Source organism: Furipterus horrens, unplaced genomic scaffold (genome assembly GCF_987537825.1).
Source record: "Furipterus horrens unplaced genomic scaffold, mFurHor1.1.pri manual_scaffold_5, whole genome shotgun sequence".
Classification (NCBI taxonomy): domain Eukaryota; kingdom Metazoa; phylum Chordata; class Mammalia; order Chiroptera; family Furipteridae; genus Furipterus; species Furipterus horrens.
Window position 1 is genome coordinate 159664225 of NW_028327175.1, and position 14692 is coordinate 159678916.

A 14692-nucleotide genomic window follows, 5' to 3' on the forward strand; every position below is an offset into this window, starting at 1 on the left:
CCTCAGCCCGGAGGTTGCTGTCCGCCATTTTGGATTCTCCCCACAGCCCATCGGTGGGTCCCGCATCAGCCCACCTTCTGGTGCCGTGACTGAGGAGCCGTGTGAGTCTCCCGAGCCATGACCACAGCTCTGGGTGACCTCCCCCAGGACTGACTGCATGCTCACTTGGTTTGGTGAGACCAGAGTCCCTTTATTTGGCACTGCTGGTGCCTATGGCACAGTGATTTTTGTGGAGAACACATAATAACATTAAACTCTCTTGATGTTCATTTAGTGTTACATGGTTCTTCTGGGGCATAGAGGGAGTTGGCAAGCAGGGAGAGGTGTGTCCTGGGGCCAGGCCTGGAGCTTTCTGGGAGTCAGGACAGTTGGTGGTTTCCGCCTGCCACCTTCTTGCTGTGAAAGTGAGCTATTGCTGACTTGCAGGAGCCATTCATGTAAAATAGCTGGTGTGGGAGTAACGAAAATGATGGCTGCTATTTATTAAGCACTTAGTCTGTGTTTGGCCTGGTAGTGTCCAGGTGTCACTTCGGTCATCCTCACAACATACCTTGCCCACGGGAGAGGAATTGCTGAGGGTCAGAGGGACTTGTCCTAGGCAACACAGAGGAGGCTCCCTCTGACTCTCCCTTTCAATCCCTTGGACTCCACCATCAACACTGGGCTGGGTTTGAGTATTTAGGTGCCGAGGTGGAGAAGCCCCTTCGCTGTATTTTGAACCTGATAATGAGCCAATATCGATTGGGTGCTGCCCACAGGTGTGTTTTATTTTGCTTACCCAGCATTTATAAAAATGTGAGCCGACTGTAACAAGTCTGGGAGTCTCACAAATTTGGATTTCTGGCTTCTCTTGAAGCCTTAGAAAATCAGGCAGCAGTTACCCCGTGGGAACATTTGTCCAGAGCTGGTCAGCTACTGCTGCCTTTGTATGCCTTATGTCCTCTGGTTTGCCACAGTCCCCACCATTCCTCTGACCCCAACACTGGAAGCCAGTTGCCTTTTATCATCATATTTAGTTTTTCTTTTATACTAGATCCAATGTACTCAATATGTTGTATGTTCCAGGAAGGCAGCTGAGCCCGCAACTCTTGGATTAGATAAGTGTTGGCTCACACGGTCTGCTTGGACTCACTGGGTCTCCTGCAGCGCTCTCTGAGGGGACAGGCAGGATCCTCTTACAGTCGGCATCCTCTGTAGTTTCTGGCCCCATCTTGTTTTTCCATCAGTGGGTTGAAGGGTGAGGGATGGGCCAAATTTTCAGATCTGGTCTCTTGACCTGCTACTTCTCAAAGGGTGCTAAGCCTCACCCTGCAGCCAGGCACAAGCTTTAGGATTCAGTAGGCACCCCATGTTGGGGACCCCCGGCTTGCCCATTGGTAACCTCAGATGAGGCCACATCCCCATTCAGGAATAAAGTCTCTTTAGTGTGACACCTGTTGACCCTCCTGGAGAGGGACGGAGTGTGAGTCAGCTCAATCTTATCCTCCTCGGTCGGCGTGACCCATGGGCAGCAACGGAAAGCAATCCGGAATCCAGAGCGAAACCTGGATGGTGGAGGGTCAGCTTGAGCAGGAGGTAAGGGGGACGGTTACAGGAGCTGTCATGTGGCTGCCCCCACCTCCAGAAGCCCATCTGCCCTTGAGGAAAGTCACTGCCTCAGTCCCAAGCGCCTACCATTCATTGTTCAGGGTCCCTGTCCAGACATATTTTTTACTGAATTGATTTTTGGAAATAGCCAGAGGTAATCTGGAGCTAAGTCTAGTAATTGAAGTGGGTGATTGGGCTGAATTACACCATTTGTCATTATAAACAAACAACAAGAAACCAAGTACAAATTATATAGAAACCACAGATTTTTCTTGTTTGACTTGTTAATTGGCTTCTAAAGGAATATTCATAGAAGTCTTTAAAAATATTGGGGCTTTGGCGATGTCGGGTAAAATAAGGATGCTCTCCTAAGAGGACTGCTTTGAAAGGAAATATACACTTGGAACTGTGAAGCTTTGGTACATTTGCTTAAAAAATAACTCTCCCTGTGGCATCACTGAGCTAAGAGGAAGCAGTTAGGGAGCGAAAGAAATCTGAGAGGAATAGAAGTGAGGAAGACTGGCCTGTCAGAGAGGAAGAGAAATAAACAAGACCCTGTGTGACAGCCGAGAGAGGGAGAGAACTGTTCCGTCTATTCCCAGGGCCACAGGGTTCCACGTTCCAGAAGAGCAGGCCTGCCTTTGGTTCCTTGCTTCATAGCTCTGCAAGATTCCACGGTGTGGCCCAACAAATGCCTTTATTATGGGAGCTTAGTGCCGCGGCCCCTCACACCCACAGTCAGCATGTCCCAGCCTGAGCTAACCATCCTCCCCATGCCGCTCCCTCTCAGTCATCCTCATCTCAGTTCCTGACAACTGATGTCCTTGTCCTTCCAGTTATTCAGGCCAAAAACCCGGAGTCATTTCTTCACTTCCTCTCACATGCCATCTCCCCTCCATCAAATTCTGCTGGCTTTACCTTAGCAATGTGCAAATTCTGACCACTTCTCACCCTAGTCTAAACCCACCATCTCTTGCTGGGCTCCCTGCAGTAGCCAACCATCTCTCTGCGTCTCTCCTGCCTCGCTGTCATCAGTTCCAACACAGCTACTGCACCGATTCTTTTCCAAGGGAGCTGGAGCACGAGTCTCCTGGGCTCAGAGACCCACAGGGCTCCCCAGGTCAGAGTTCCAGCCCACGCCCTTCCCTTGGCCCTGAGGCCTTTGCCTTAGCTGTTCCCGCTGCCTGGAACTCTTCCCCAGACCGAGCCCACTCAATCTTCAAGCCTTTGCTTAAAAGATTCCTCATAAGGCCCACTCTGACCATCCTGTAAAGTTGTAGCCCATGCCCACTACTTCCCCCAGCCCTTCCATCCTCCCTCACCCAGTTCTTGTTTTTTTCTTTTGCCCATAGAACTTACCACCTAAAACACTGTGCTATTCATGTACTCACTATGTTTGCTTGTTGTATGTCCCCCTCACTAGAATGTAAGTTCCCTGAGAAAAGGAGCATTGTTTCTATTCACTGGTGTCTCCCAAGTGCCTGGGACAGTGCTGGGCACACATAGCCACTTGTCCTCCTTAAGAGCTAGTGTCATCAAATACTGAATGATTCAGAACTTATTTCAGGAACTTGGAGAGTCCCTTGGAGAAATAGAGTCCTGAAGTGTCGTTCGGTCTCCCAGAGACTGTGTCCTTGGGTAGCAGGAAAGTGACCAACACAGACACAGAGGGCTGGGGGCCCCTCCCTCATGTGACAGTCCCTGCTTCCAAGTTCTCACTCCTACAAGCTGCATGCAAGAGAAATGTGTGCTGTGGGAATAAGGTTACAGGCCTTGGAGAGATAGGGAATGCTGGCTCCATGGTTGCTATATGAGTTTAAGAAAGTCTTCTTTTCTGAGGTTCAGTTTCTTCATCTGTAAAGTGGGAACAACACCTCCCTCCCTCTATTATCTACTTACTTTGCAGGAGACAATGGAGGGTTCTGGCACCCATTAAACACTCAAAAAAAAAATTATAGTTTTCTCACTTCCTTCTGGCCTTCCCCAGGTGGGTAGGATGTCTGAACAACAAAGACCCCAGTGGCATGAGGAGCCTGGACATTTGGGCAGGGGAGGTGATGAAAGGCATGAATAAAGAGGCCTAGGACCAATCTGGCCCATATCACTCTCTTGGGAAGGCCAGGACTTGGTGTCCACCTCTCATCTTCTTTGACCTGACCCCACCTTCAGGGTTTTTTGAGGCTGCATGGCCTACTCTGTAAGCAGGACTCCTGGGTGCTGGGGTTTCTGCCTGGCCCAGCACCTCCCATCTCTCCAAGTGTCCCAGACAAATGCCAGCCCCTCCCTGGGACTCTGCTTCCCCAGAAGTACAAAAGTGGGGAGAACCAGATGGTGTCTGAGGGAGGTGTGAGATCCTGGATCCATCCTCCCTGGCTGTCTCTGCCAAAGTCACCTCCAGCTGCTGTGAAAGCCCCCTAGAGGGCAGGAAATGCACTGTGATCTTCCCAGGGAGCAGACTGGCTGGTTCTGGGTCTCCTGACTGAGGGATTCATATTGCTGGGGTTGGTTCTGTACTCACCCAGGGAAAGCCCTTGGCTCTTCCTCATTGCAGGAAGCTCTTAGAAATGTCAGGATAGCTCTGACCAGTGTGGCACAATTGGTTGGACATTGTCCCACAAAGTGAAAGGTTGCCGGTTTGATTTCTGATCAGAGCACCTGCCTAGGTTATCGGTTTGGTCCCCAGTGGGCTGTGTGCAAAAGGCAATTGATCAATGTTTCTCTCCCTCTCTTCCTCCCTTCCCCTTTCTCTAAAAATAAATAAAATCTTTAAAAATATATCGGTCCTTTACTTGGCTCCTTCCTTGTTCCCTGTTTGTCCTTCTGCCTCTCTCTGCCTCTCCTCCTTCCTCCATCTCTCTGTCCCTCCCTTCTCTCTTCTTGTTCCAGATGTAGCCCGCAGAAGACACAGCAGGAATAGACAAGTGGTGAGAGCAATGGGACAAGGCTTTGGGGAGGAGGTGGGACTCGCACCAGAGGGAGGATTGTGCTGTGGGCTCACTGTAGGGATGGCAATCCTATGTGGGGGTGGGAGGCACAAGGGCACAGGCACAAGTTGCGCAGGGAGGCCCAGATGGGGCCAGGTCTTGGGGCCCTGAGGGCTGAGGAGAGGGGCCGGGATGAGGGCTCACCTGCGGTTGAGGCAGCAATAGATGATGGGATTGTACATGGTGGAACTCATGGCTAACCAGAAGAGCGCCAGGTAGACCTGCTGAATGAACTTGTGGCAGTAGATGTCCTCCTGGAAGTTGCCCAGAATGAAGTAGAGGTGGTAGGGCAGCCAGCAGACGGCGAACGTCACCACCACCAACACCATGGTCTTCACAAACTGGTCCAGGAGAGGCTCAGGTCAGAGCCTGGAAGCCCTAAACCCCAATCTTCCCAGGGGCAGGGGTCCCTCTTGCCAGTCTGGGAAGCCCTCAATAAGCAGGTCCTGTCTACCTCTATGGCCTCAGTCTCATGGACACGCCTGAGCCCTCCAGGCTGGGGTTTTTGCTCAGCCTGGTCTCTCTGCCCACAATGCTGTCCTTCCTTTGAAGTCCTCAGTCTTCAAAGCCTAACTCAGTGGCCACTTCCTCTAAAGGGAATCCTGGATCCCTTGTGGATGAGCACTCTCTCTTAACCCCATCCTTTGGGGAACTCCTATACCAGCTATGGGTTTCCAGCACCCCCGAACTGCCCCCTCCCCAGCCCTGGGATCTGTGTCTGCCACAGCCCTTCTATCCACCGGTGGTGAGGCTCCAACCTGGGAACCCAGCCTCTGTCCAGGGCCCTGCTAACATTTCCCTCCTCACGGCTGATTTCAGCAGGTACCCTTGAGCATGATCCAGTACCCCATGAGGGATGGAAGACAAGCCAGCGCTGGCAAATGGAGGCCAGCTCTCCGTGAGGAGGGACACTGAAATGGTGTCCTATATCCAACTGCCTCCCTGAATTGCCCTGAGAAATTCCAGATAGTAGATGAGAAGTTGAGACTGACCTGATACATATGATTAACCCATTACCGCTCCTGCTCCCCTAACAGGAAGTGGGCAAGTCAAAGATAAGCTTTGAACACCCCCGAATGGCAGGCAGGAGGGTGGACAAGGGCACTTCTTTTGGAAATTCAAGACATATAATAAAGTCTCCATGATCTCTGAGGTCTGAAGTTCCAGCATTTGAGAGTTCGCCTGTGACTCTAACAAGAAGCCTCCTGTAGTTCTGTGGGATTTCTTAAATTCAACATTGATTACTCAAAAATCTAGGTGTTTTAAGATTCTGTCATTCTTAAGTTCTTGGAGGTATTTCAACTTCTGAGGGGCTTTAGGATTCCACAATTTTCATAACGTTCTGGAAAGTTCTATTAACTTTGTATTTGGCCAAAGACCAAGGGCAAGTAGGCCTGCCCGAGACGAACAAATGCAGGCTCTGGCCAGGGACTTGGGACCCCGGCAAGTTGCGAGTGGATCCCGTGCCTTTCGGCGTCAAGGGCGGGCCGTGGGCCTAGAAGAACGGCTCCAGAGGCAGAGCACGCCTCCTGCCCCGCCTACCAGCCTCCGGCCTCCGCCCCTCTCGGCCCCCGCGCCCCCCCACTCGGCCCTCGCGCCCACCTTCTTCTTGGCCTGAAGGTAATGCGAGTTGGCGCCGTGCGCGTGGTACCCCGGGACCGCGCGTCTCCAGAGCGTGAACCCGATGACGCTGTAGGCGACGAACATCACCACGAGAGGCAGGAAGTAGATGAGGGCGATCACCGCGAGATGGTACCTGGAGGGACAGTCAAGGGCTCGGGCACCGGCGGTCGGGGGGCGACTTCCTCAGTGCCCTGGACCCCGCGGGCACCCTGGAGTCGCCCCCGGAGAGCCACCCTTCGGCGGCCTCCTGAGGCCTTAGTTTGATTTAAAGAAAATAGATAAATAAAGGCAACAATAGCTAGCACATGTGCCCAAAGAGGGCTTTCACTGCTGCGAAAGGGACACCAGTGTTAGCCCTACGTCCGTACAAGTGAGACAAGTATTTTTTAAAAAATGAAACGAAAAAGTTAACATAATACATTTGTTTAAAATTTAAAATATCATGAAGCACAAGGAGGAAGTAAAATTACTTATCTACCCCACCACTATTAGCAATTCGGAATATTTTCTTCCAGAATTACGGGTGTATATGTGTTGCCCACCACCATCCTCAGAGCTGGTGCTCGGTTCCCTAAGTTCTTCCTGGTCCCTGTCTCAGGGAGAAGAGGCCCGTGTTAAGGTGGAGAAACGCCGCCTCCCAGTGGCCAGTCACGAAACTTTCGGCTCTCCATCCCTCCCTGAGCCGGAAAGCCGATCGCTTCCCTACAGGACACCGCTCTGGAGCAGTGAGTCCTTCTGAGAAGATGGGCTACAGGGTGAGGGCAAAACCCGGACAGGGCCTGCCCTAGAAACTCAACCGTCCACAGGAGCAGGCTTCTCAGAGGAATGGCGCCTTCCCCAATACTGAAGGCACCGCGCCGCCCTCTTCTGCCGGTGCTCAGGACAGATGGAGACCAGGCAGGGGTGGCGTTGGGGGAGGGGTGTTGAAGGAGGTGGAAATGGGGGCTGTGTTGCTATGGTGAGCTGACAGCCCTCTCAGAGCATGCACATCCTCATGCTTGGGGCAGCTGGGTCCTTGTTGGACTAACTCTGCCACCTTCAGGTTTGCTTTCACATCCCCTATTTAAACTACCACATCCTGGGTCGCTGGCTGTGATAGGCATGGTGCTAGGGGCTTCACATACATTTTCTCATATGTGCTCACAGCAACCCTTGAACAATGTTCTTTACTAATAACCCCCATCTGAGAGAGAAGGAGCCAAAGGGCAGAGAGGGTAAGTGACCATGAAGGGTCTTCCAGCCAGCAGGAGCGGAGCAAGGCTCTCTACACCAACTATGACTCCAAAACCTCAACCAGTTCTTTGTCCTCTGCTAACTAACCATGCTATGCTTGGGGATCAGGAAGCCACGCCATGAGAACTCGGCAAATGGAGGCTCGGAACGGGGAAGGACTTACCCGGGATCACACAGTAGCTGGACCAGGCTGAGTTCTTTTACCCCATCCCCATCCCAGAGCCCTTGGTGCCCACCTCAGCACAAGGCTGGCACCAGGCAACCTTCCAAAAACATCCCAGACTCCATCACTTGCCCTGTATTTCTGTCTCAATACTCTGACCATTGAGGCGCAAGCATTTAAAGCACCCTCTGCATAACACACACCTACACCCACATTCCTGAACATGAACCTGTGCACACACACATGTTCATAAGCATACCTACATACTTATACACACACAGGCACAAACACACAGAGACATGAGTGGGTGCAGTGTGCCTGCACATGTAGCATCACATGCACATATGCAAGTACACTGTATCCATATCCTCATTTAAGAATGCACACATCCTGATTTAAGTGGCAGAGTGAGGAGGACATTGAGCTGTGAAGCAGGACTGCCTGTGTTTAAATCCTCACTTCACCACTTGCTGTATGGTCTTGGACCATTGCTCAGGTTTTTAGTGTCTCAGTTTCCTCATCTGAAAAATGGGAATAATAATACGTACCCCATAATGTTAGGGGAATTAAATGAATTCATACATGTAATGTGCTTAGAGCAAGCCTGATACTTAGTAAGTGTTGTTACTTTTAGCATATATGTGTACTTACATAATCCCAAGTACACTTGCAGATGCATGTGTGTACCCTGTACATACAGGCACACACATTGTCAGGTGTAAACCCCCACACACACTTCCCCCCACTCCCTTCCCAGCCTTACCAAAGAAGCATCTTGCCACCGTTCTCTTTGGGCCAGGCCACTATGCACTTAGTGGCTCCCTGGTCCATGATGATAGTAGAGTAGAAGCACTGGGGGAAGGCAAGGGCCAGGGCCACCAGCCAGATGCCAGCAATAACCGCTCGGGTGCCCGGGGCTGAGAGCCGTGGCTGGAAGGGGTGGACGATGGCCATATACCTATGAGCAAAGGGCAGTATGAACAGTGGGTGCCCTCCTGTCCGACCACCCTCACCCACATTCCCTCCCTCACTACAGGCCCACACCCTTAGTCCCATTCCCAACAATGCTGCTGGTGACCTGCAGAGAGCCAGCTGGGCTGGTGACTTCCCACAGCTGTCTGGCACCCTCATGGTCTAAACCCCAGCCCAGACCCCCAATACGCCACGTACCTCTGAGTATGGACTTGCTCTCAGATGGCCACAAGCAAGTGGTGTGGCCACATTGGAAGTCCATCTCTGGACATCTGGCTGAAGCTCAGCCCTGCGAAGCCCCTCAGCCCTAGGCCAGTCTCTATTCAGAAACTTTAATAGAGCCCAGCAGTCTCCTGGACAAAGCCCAAAGCAGCGCTGCCTGTCAGCTTTCTGCAATGGTCAAAATATTCTATATATGCACTGTCCTGTTCAGCAGCCACTAACCACATGTGGTCAATATGACTGAGGAACTGAAATTTAACTTTTAATGAATTAGAACTTAGGCATATACAAGATCTGTCCAGAAGGCATCCGGCCACGTTCTATGACAAATAGAGACATTTACTGAAGAAGATACAAGATACAAGAAACATTGCACATAGGACAACGATGCCTCAGTTCCCTTCAAAGTAAGCACCTTGGGACCTCATACAGTTCTCCCAGTCACCATCGGCTGCCCCGCTGTATTTTCCTGAATCTCATTAATGGTCTGAAATCTCTTCCCTTTCAAAGGTTATTTTAGTTTTGGGAAAAGCCAAAGTCACAGGGTGCCAAATCTGAGCTGTAAGGGAGATGAGTCACCTGGATGATTTAATATTTTGCCAAAAAATTCTGCATGAGACATGATGCATGAGCGGACACATTGTTGTGATGAAACTGCTAATCCCTAGCTGCCCATAGCTGTGGACTTCTGAATCATCTGAATAGTTTCTGTGGAGGAATGTTTAAGCTTAACGCAAAATTTGATGCAGATTCATTGTTCTACTCAGTCATTTTGAATGTGATGGCCACACAGTAAGCATGTTCACTCAATAGCATCTACCGACCCCACTGACTAGTACAGTGAAGTCATCATTGTTCACGCATGTACATTCCAGCCCACTCCCCTTGGCTGGCAGTTTACATTTACGTTGCACAAACTGTTCTCATTATATTAACAATGGCTGGACTTTTTCCGAATAGACCTCACATGGCTATGGCTACCTTAGTGGACAGTGCAGGTCCCAGCCTTTAAATGTGACGTTCAATGACCTCTGCACATGGCCAGTGCACATTCTAGCCTTCTGTGTCACTGCTTCCTGCACCTTCCTTGGCTCACTGTGGCCATGGAACAGCCTTGTGTGTGTGACCGGCTACAGGAATAGTACACAGGATTACAAAGACAACTGACTATACTGAAATGCCATCATTAAAATATAAAATTTTATCAACCCACTAAACAATAAGATCTAGCAGCAGGTCTGGAAACTATGAAATAGTGATGAGTGTGAGTGATACTTTGTGATTTCTGCACATCAGAAGTATCTGATATCTATTAGTGACAGACCCAGGCTCTGCTGGAGTCAACAAACCATGGTGTGTTGCATACATTTGTAATTGTGACCCCACTCCAAATACACGACCCGTCATATTTCTGTCCTCGGTCTGTGGTCACAGGTTCTACATGTCTGGACTAGATGATTGTTGACCCCTCCATCCCCACCCTGTGACACCGACCTTTTCCCTTGACTGTGGCCTGGCCCCTGGCCAACTCTACCCCTCGACAGCCTGGACCCAGGCCGAGTACCTTAGCAGAACAAGAGAAGTAGGCCATGTTCCTCAAGGTTCTTCAGCACCCCACACCCCCACAGATGATGCAGGTGACCAGAAGGTCAACTTTTAGGCTTAAGTGTCCTTCCTGTTCTAAGAAGTGGCATGGGAAAAGAGAGCTTTTTTTCTTATTCCATGAGTAGAGGAGCAGGCCTGAGACTTTGGATTCAGGCCGATCTGGATTTGAATCCTGATCCTACTGCTTCCCAGAAATAGGGTCTTGAGCAAATAACCTAAGCTCTTTGGGTTCTGTTTTTCTTTCTTCCTCTGTGAAGTGAGGTGGTAGTAATTTGTGCCATTAGGGTTGTTGTGCAGAGCAGATGAGATGTTTGAGAAGTGCCTGCAGGCATCAGGGGCTCAGAACTTGAGAGTGTGATTATTCCTATTTACTTATTTCCTTTAAATTTACCGGAAATGGCTTTGGTCCTTGATGATCCCTGGGTCTTTCTCTCTGAGTCTTTCTCCCTGGGATTAATCTGAATCTTGGGACAAGGCTGGGACAGAAGGGCATGGCTTCAGATTTTATTTAGCCCTTGCCCTGAGCAGGGAAGTTCATGTCTTGAGGTCTGGGGCATTCAGTGAGCAACTGACTCTCTACCGGGAGCATTTCCACCCTGTCTTGGTGAGGACTCCCTCCTTGCACACACACCAGGCAGCCTCCTGCCACAGGCCTTTGCTGCTGCTGTACCTTCTGCCTGGAGCATTCTTTCCCCACAGCTCAGGGGGCTCATTCTCTCACCTCCTTCCTGTCTGCTCAAACCCCACCCTCACAATAAAGCCAGTTATGACACCTTGTCTAACACACACACACTAGTGCCTTGGATCCCCTTCCGTCTTCCCAGTATTTTCCATAGCACTCGTGAACTCAAAATACAATATATATTTATGCATGTATTTATTATTTAAATTCTCATCAGGGCAGGCATCTTTATTTGTTTTTGTTCTTTTTCCCCCTCAAAGCCAAGAACAGTATCTGCACATAGTAGGCATTGAACATATGAATGAATGAAGAAAGGAATGGATAAATGTCCACCATTACTACCCTGACCTGAGCCACCATCCTCTCTCACCTGGATTACTATTCAGCAGCCTCCTGCCTGGTCTCCTGGCTCCCACCCTGTCCTCTGCAGTCCATTCCCACATCCCCCACCCCCTTTAAAAAGGAAGTTTTATGATTTTGGGATAATTTTTCTCATTGTGTACATTCCCCAGTGCTTGAAACAGAGGACACACTCAAATATTTGTTAAGTAAAGGAAAAGAAAATCTCAGTTGGACTTGCAGATATATCCGGGGGGTATTAAGGTGTTCTTTATGGTGATGGAGGGGAGTTGTGTGTCTGGGTTCCAGGCACCTGGTTCTACCCCTGTCTTGCTGGCTGACCTCAGGGGTTCCTGACCATCTCTCCAGCCTTAGTTTCCCTGGGTGCAGAATTAGAAGGCTGGCCCAGATGAATGGTTTTTAAACTTTTTTTTTTATTTAAATTTATTATTATTATTATTTTTAATCCTCACCTGTAGATAAGTTTATTCATTTTAGAGAGAAACATCGATGTGAGAGAGCAACATTGATTTGTTGCCTCTTGTACATGCCCTGAATGGGGATCAAATCTGCAACCCAGGTATGTGCCCTGACTGGGGATCAAACCCACAACCTTTTGGTGTACGGATAATGCTCAACCAACAGAGCCACCCAACCAGGGCTCTTTTTTGTTTTTATTTAGTAGAAATAAATTTCTCAAATGAAATCTTCAGAGAAACTCTATTAATAAAACAGCCAAGAGCAGAGAGGTAAGCTGCTGTAGGTGAGAGTTTGCTGGCTTAGCTGGGTTGGGGTAAGGGACCAGGAGCCTCATCAAACCATCCTGGAGAGGTGTCTGTGTCTCCCAGGGTCCCAGTCTCCTGCCCCACCTTCCACACCTGCCCGGTGTTTTCCCTCTGTTTCTTTTTGTTTGCCGTCTGTCTCAACCACACTCCCTCAGGGACACACGGTCCCCTTCCACATTCGCACTGTGACCTGCCTGCCCCAACCAGCTTTTAAAGGATTCAAGTCCTAGCGGGTGTGGCTCTGTTGGCTGGAGTGTCATCCAGTCCCATAGACCAAAAGGTCTCAGATTTGGTCCCTGGTCGGGGTGCGTACCCTGGTTGGGATGTGTATGGGAGTGCAATTAATCGAAGTTTCTCTCTTGTATCAGTGTTTCTCTTTCTCTCTCTCTCTCTCCCTTCCTTTCTTTCTAAAAGCAATGAAAAAAATACCATCAGGTGAGGATAAAAAACAAAACAAAAAAAACCAAACTTTAAAAAAAGGATTAAAAAAATAAAATAAAATAAAATCAAAAAGGATTCCATATTTGCTCACCAATTACTCCTCCACCCATCCCTGACCCACTCAGCCAAAGTCAGTCTGCGGCCCTCAGAGCAGGCCCAGGACAATAACTGACCCCATGTAATTATATGGTAACTGCATGCTATATTAAATTTTCCCCTCATATAATCTCTCTAGGAATAGAAAAACCATGTAAGCAATTTCCTTGTAGTAAAAGGAAGACTCATAGCAAATATCAACTACAGAAAGGAACACTCCAAAAAGTTCCTAAAACACTACCACTCTTGCCCTACAGCCTTGAATGGCCATCTGGTGTAAGTTCTTCCTGTGTCTAATCTCACCCTTACCTGCTTCAGTTTCATAATCCCCTGCCTCTGGATGTAGTTTTGGGTCATGATCAGACTGGGAGGCAATTCCCTGGGTTCCACACTTAATTTGCTGTGCAATTTTGGGCAAGTCACCAGCCCTACCTGAGCCGCAGCAAAGTGAGACGGCTCCCCCCAGCTTCTCCCAACCCTCACTGCCTCTTGCCTGTCTGCCGCGATGGCGGTCATGGAGTAGATGCTGACGAACATGGCCGTGACAGGGAAGAGGTTCTGGAAATAGCAGAAAGCCTGGCCAAAGTACCAGATGTTGTGGCTGGCGTAGACGAAGTTGAAGACAGCATTGAAGACAGCCATGCAGAGGTCAGCCACGGCCAGGTTGACAATGAAGTAGTTGGTGACTGTGCGCATCCTCTGATGGGCCAGGATGATCCAGATGACTGTTGCATTCCCCATCACGGCCACCAGCACGAGGATCAGGTAGGCTGCAGCCCACAGTGCCAGCTGCCAGCTGGGCATGGAGAAGGTCGTGATGCCCGTGGCGTTGCTCTCAAGACCAGATGAGATGTTGATATCAGCACACATCCCCATGGCTGCCTCTGGGTCTGGGACAAGGGCTCTGGCTCCTCAGCTCCTTCTGGACCCTGATGCCCTGCCTGGATGTGCTATAGAAGAGAAATCCTCTGGGGCGTGAGTATATGGGGAGAGAGGAGTAGGTGCCAAGCCACGCACGTCAGGGAAACTAGGGGTCTCTCCCAAGTCTCAGACAGAGAGGAGTCAAGCTGAGCAGAGAGTAGATTCCAGAGCCATTGACATTTCAGATTCTCGTGTCCTGGCCAGACTTTCCAATGTCGTCACATGGAAATCTAAAATCCAAGACACAGTTTCAAAGCAGGAGATATCCTTTTAAATTATGAATCAACCCCTTCACTGCAGAAATGGAAAAACAGATTCCAAGAGGGGATGTGACCAGTCCAGATAACTCAGCAATCGGTGACAAGTCAGGACTCAAACCCAGGTCCCTCCTAATACTATTCAGGAAGCGTGTCGGATCAGACGAGCACACGGCAGCAGTCTTCGGATCCTACAGGTCAGTTGCGCAGCCGACTTTCTCTCCAGCCTTTGGGGTGCAAGCCGGGCTGCCAGCCCTCGGAGCTGCTGCCTTTCCTGCTGCTCTCCTGTGCCGGCCAGTGAGGGCCTTGGCAGAGGTGGTGCCTGCTCCCTAGTTGGGGCTTTGGCTCCCACCCCTCGTCCCACCCCTTCTTGGATGGCCCAGCCTTGTCTCTTGAGGAAAGATTTAGGACTGGCTGCTGGGCAGGGAGAGACCCAGGGGAAATAGGGGCGGCGGGGTGGGAGTGGCGTGGAGGGCACAGTCCTCAGTGGGGTGTTTATATTCAGCCCTGGCCAGGGGCTACATCTAGAAAGTGATCGGGAGCATGTACTTGGGAGCCAGACTGGGTGTGAGTCAGTTTCAGTGACGTCAGGCATTGAACTTTGGCTCTCTTAACTGGAAAAAAAAAAAAGGCAGAAGTTTGTATGTCCCTTGCTATACAGCAGGTCCTTGAAGGATGTTGTTTCATTCAAAGCCATTTCACTATAATGTTGATGAAATGATGTAGGAGCTTAGCTATTATTTATATCAATTAGCTTACCCTGGCTGGTTTGGCTCAGTGGA

At 49.9% G+C, this 14692-nt stretch overlaps 1 protein-coding gene across 1 annotated transcript; it reads right to left on the bottom strand.

The window, feature by feature from the left end:
- Positions 1-549: 549 nt before the first annotated feature.
- Positions 550-14306, bottom strand: TACR2 (tachykinin receptor 2). The gene is made up of 5 exons (XM_090278126.1): positions 13226-14306; positions 8354-8548; positions 6174-6327; positions 4716-4912; positions 550-1544 (listed from the first exon to the last, which is right to left on the bottom strand). The coding sequence occupies exons 1-5, from the start codon at positions 13606-13608 to the stop codon at positions 1328-1330; spliced, it is 1146 nt and encodes a 381-aa protein (XP_090134252.1). The 5' UTR covers positions 13609-14306; the 3' UTR covers positions 550-1327.
- Between the last annotated feature and the right edge of the window lie 386 nt (positions 14307-14692).

Coding starts and splice junctions, on each gene's coding strand:
- TACR2 (XM_090278126.1), bottom strand. CDS start 13,608: ATGGGGATGTGTGCTGATATCAACATCTCATCTGGTCTTGAGAGCAAC. Junction 8,549..13,225: donor ACCGCCATCGCGGCAGACAG/GCAAGAGGCAGT, acceptor CTTTGCTCATAG/GTATATGGCCATCGTCCACC. Junction 6,328..8,353: donor GGTGGCAAGATGCTTCTTTG/GTAAGGCTGGGA, acceptor CTGTCCCTCCAG/GTACCATCTCGCGGTGATCG.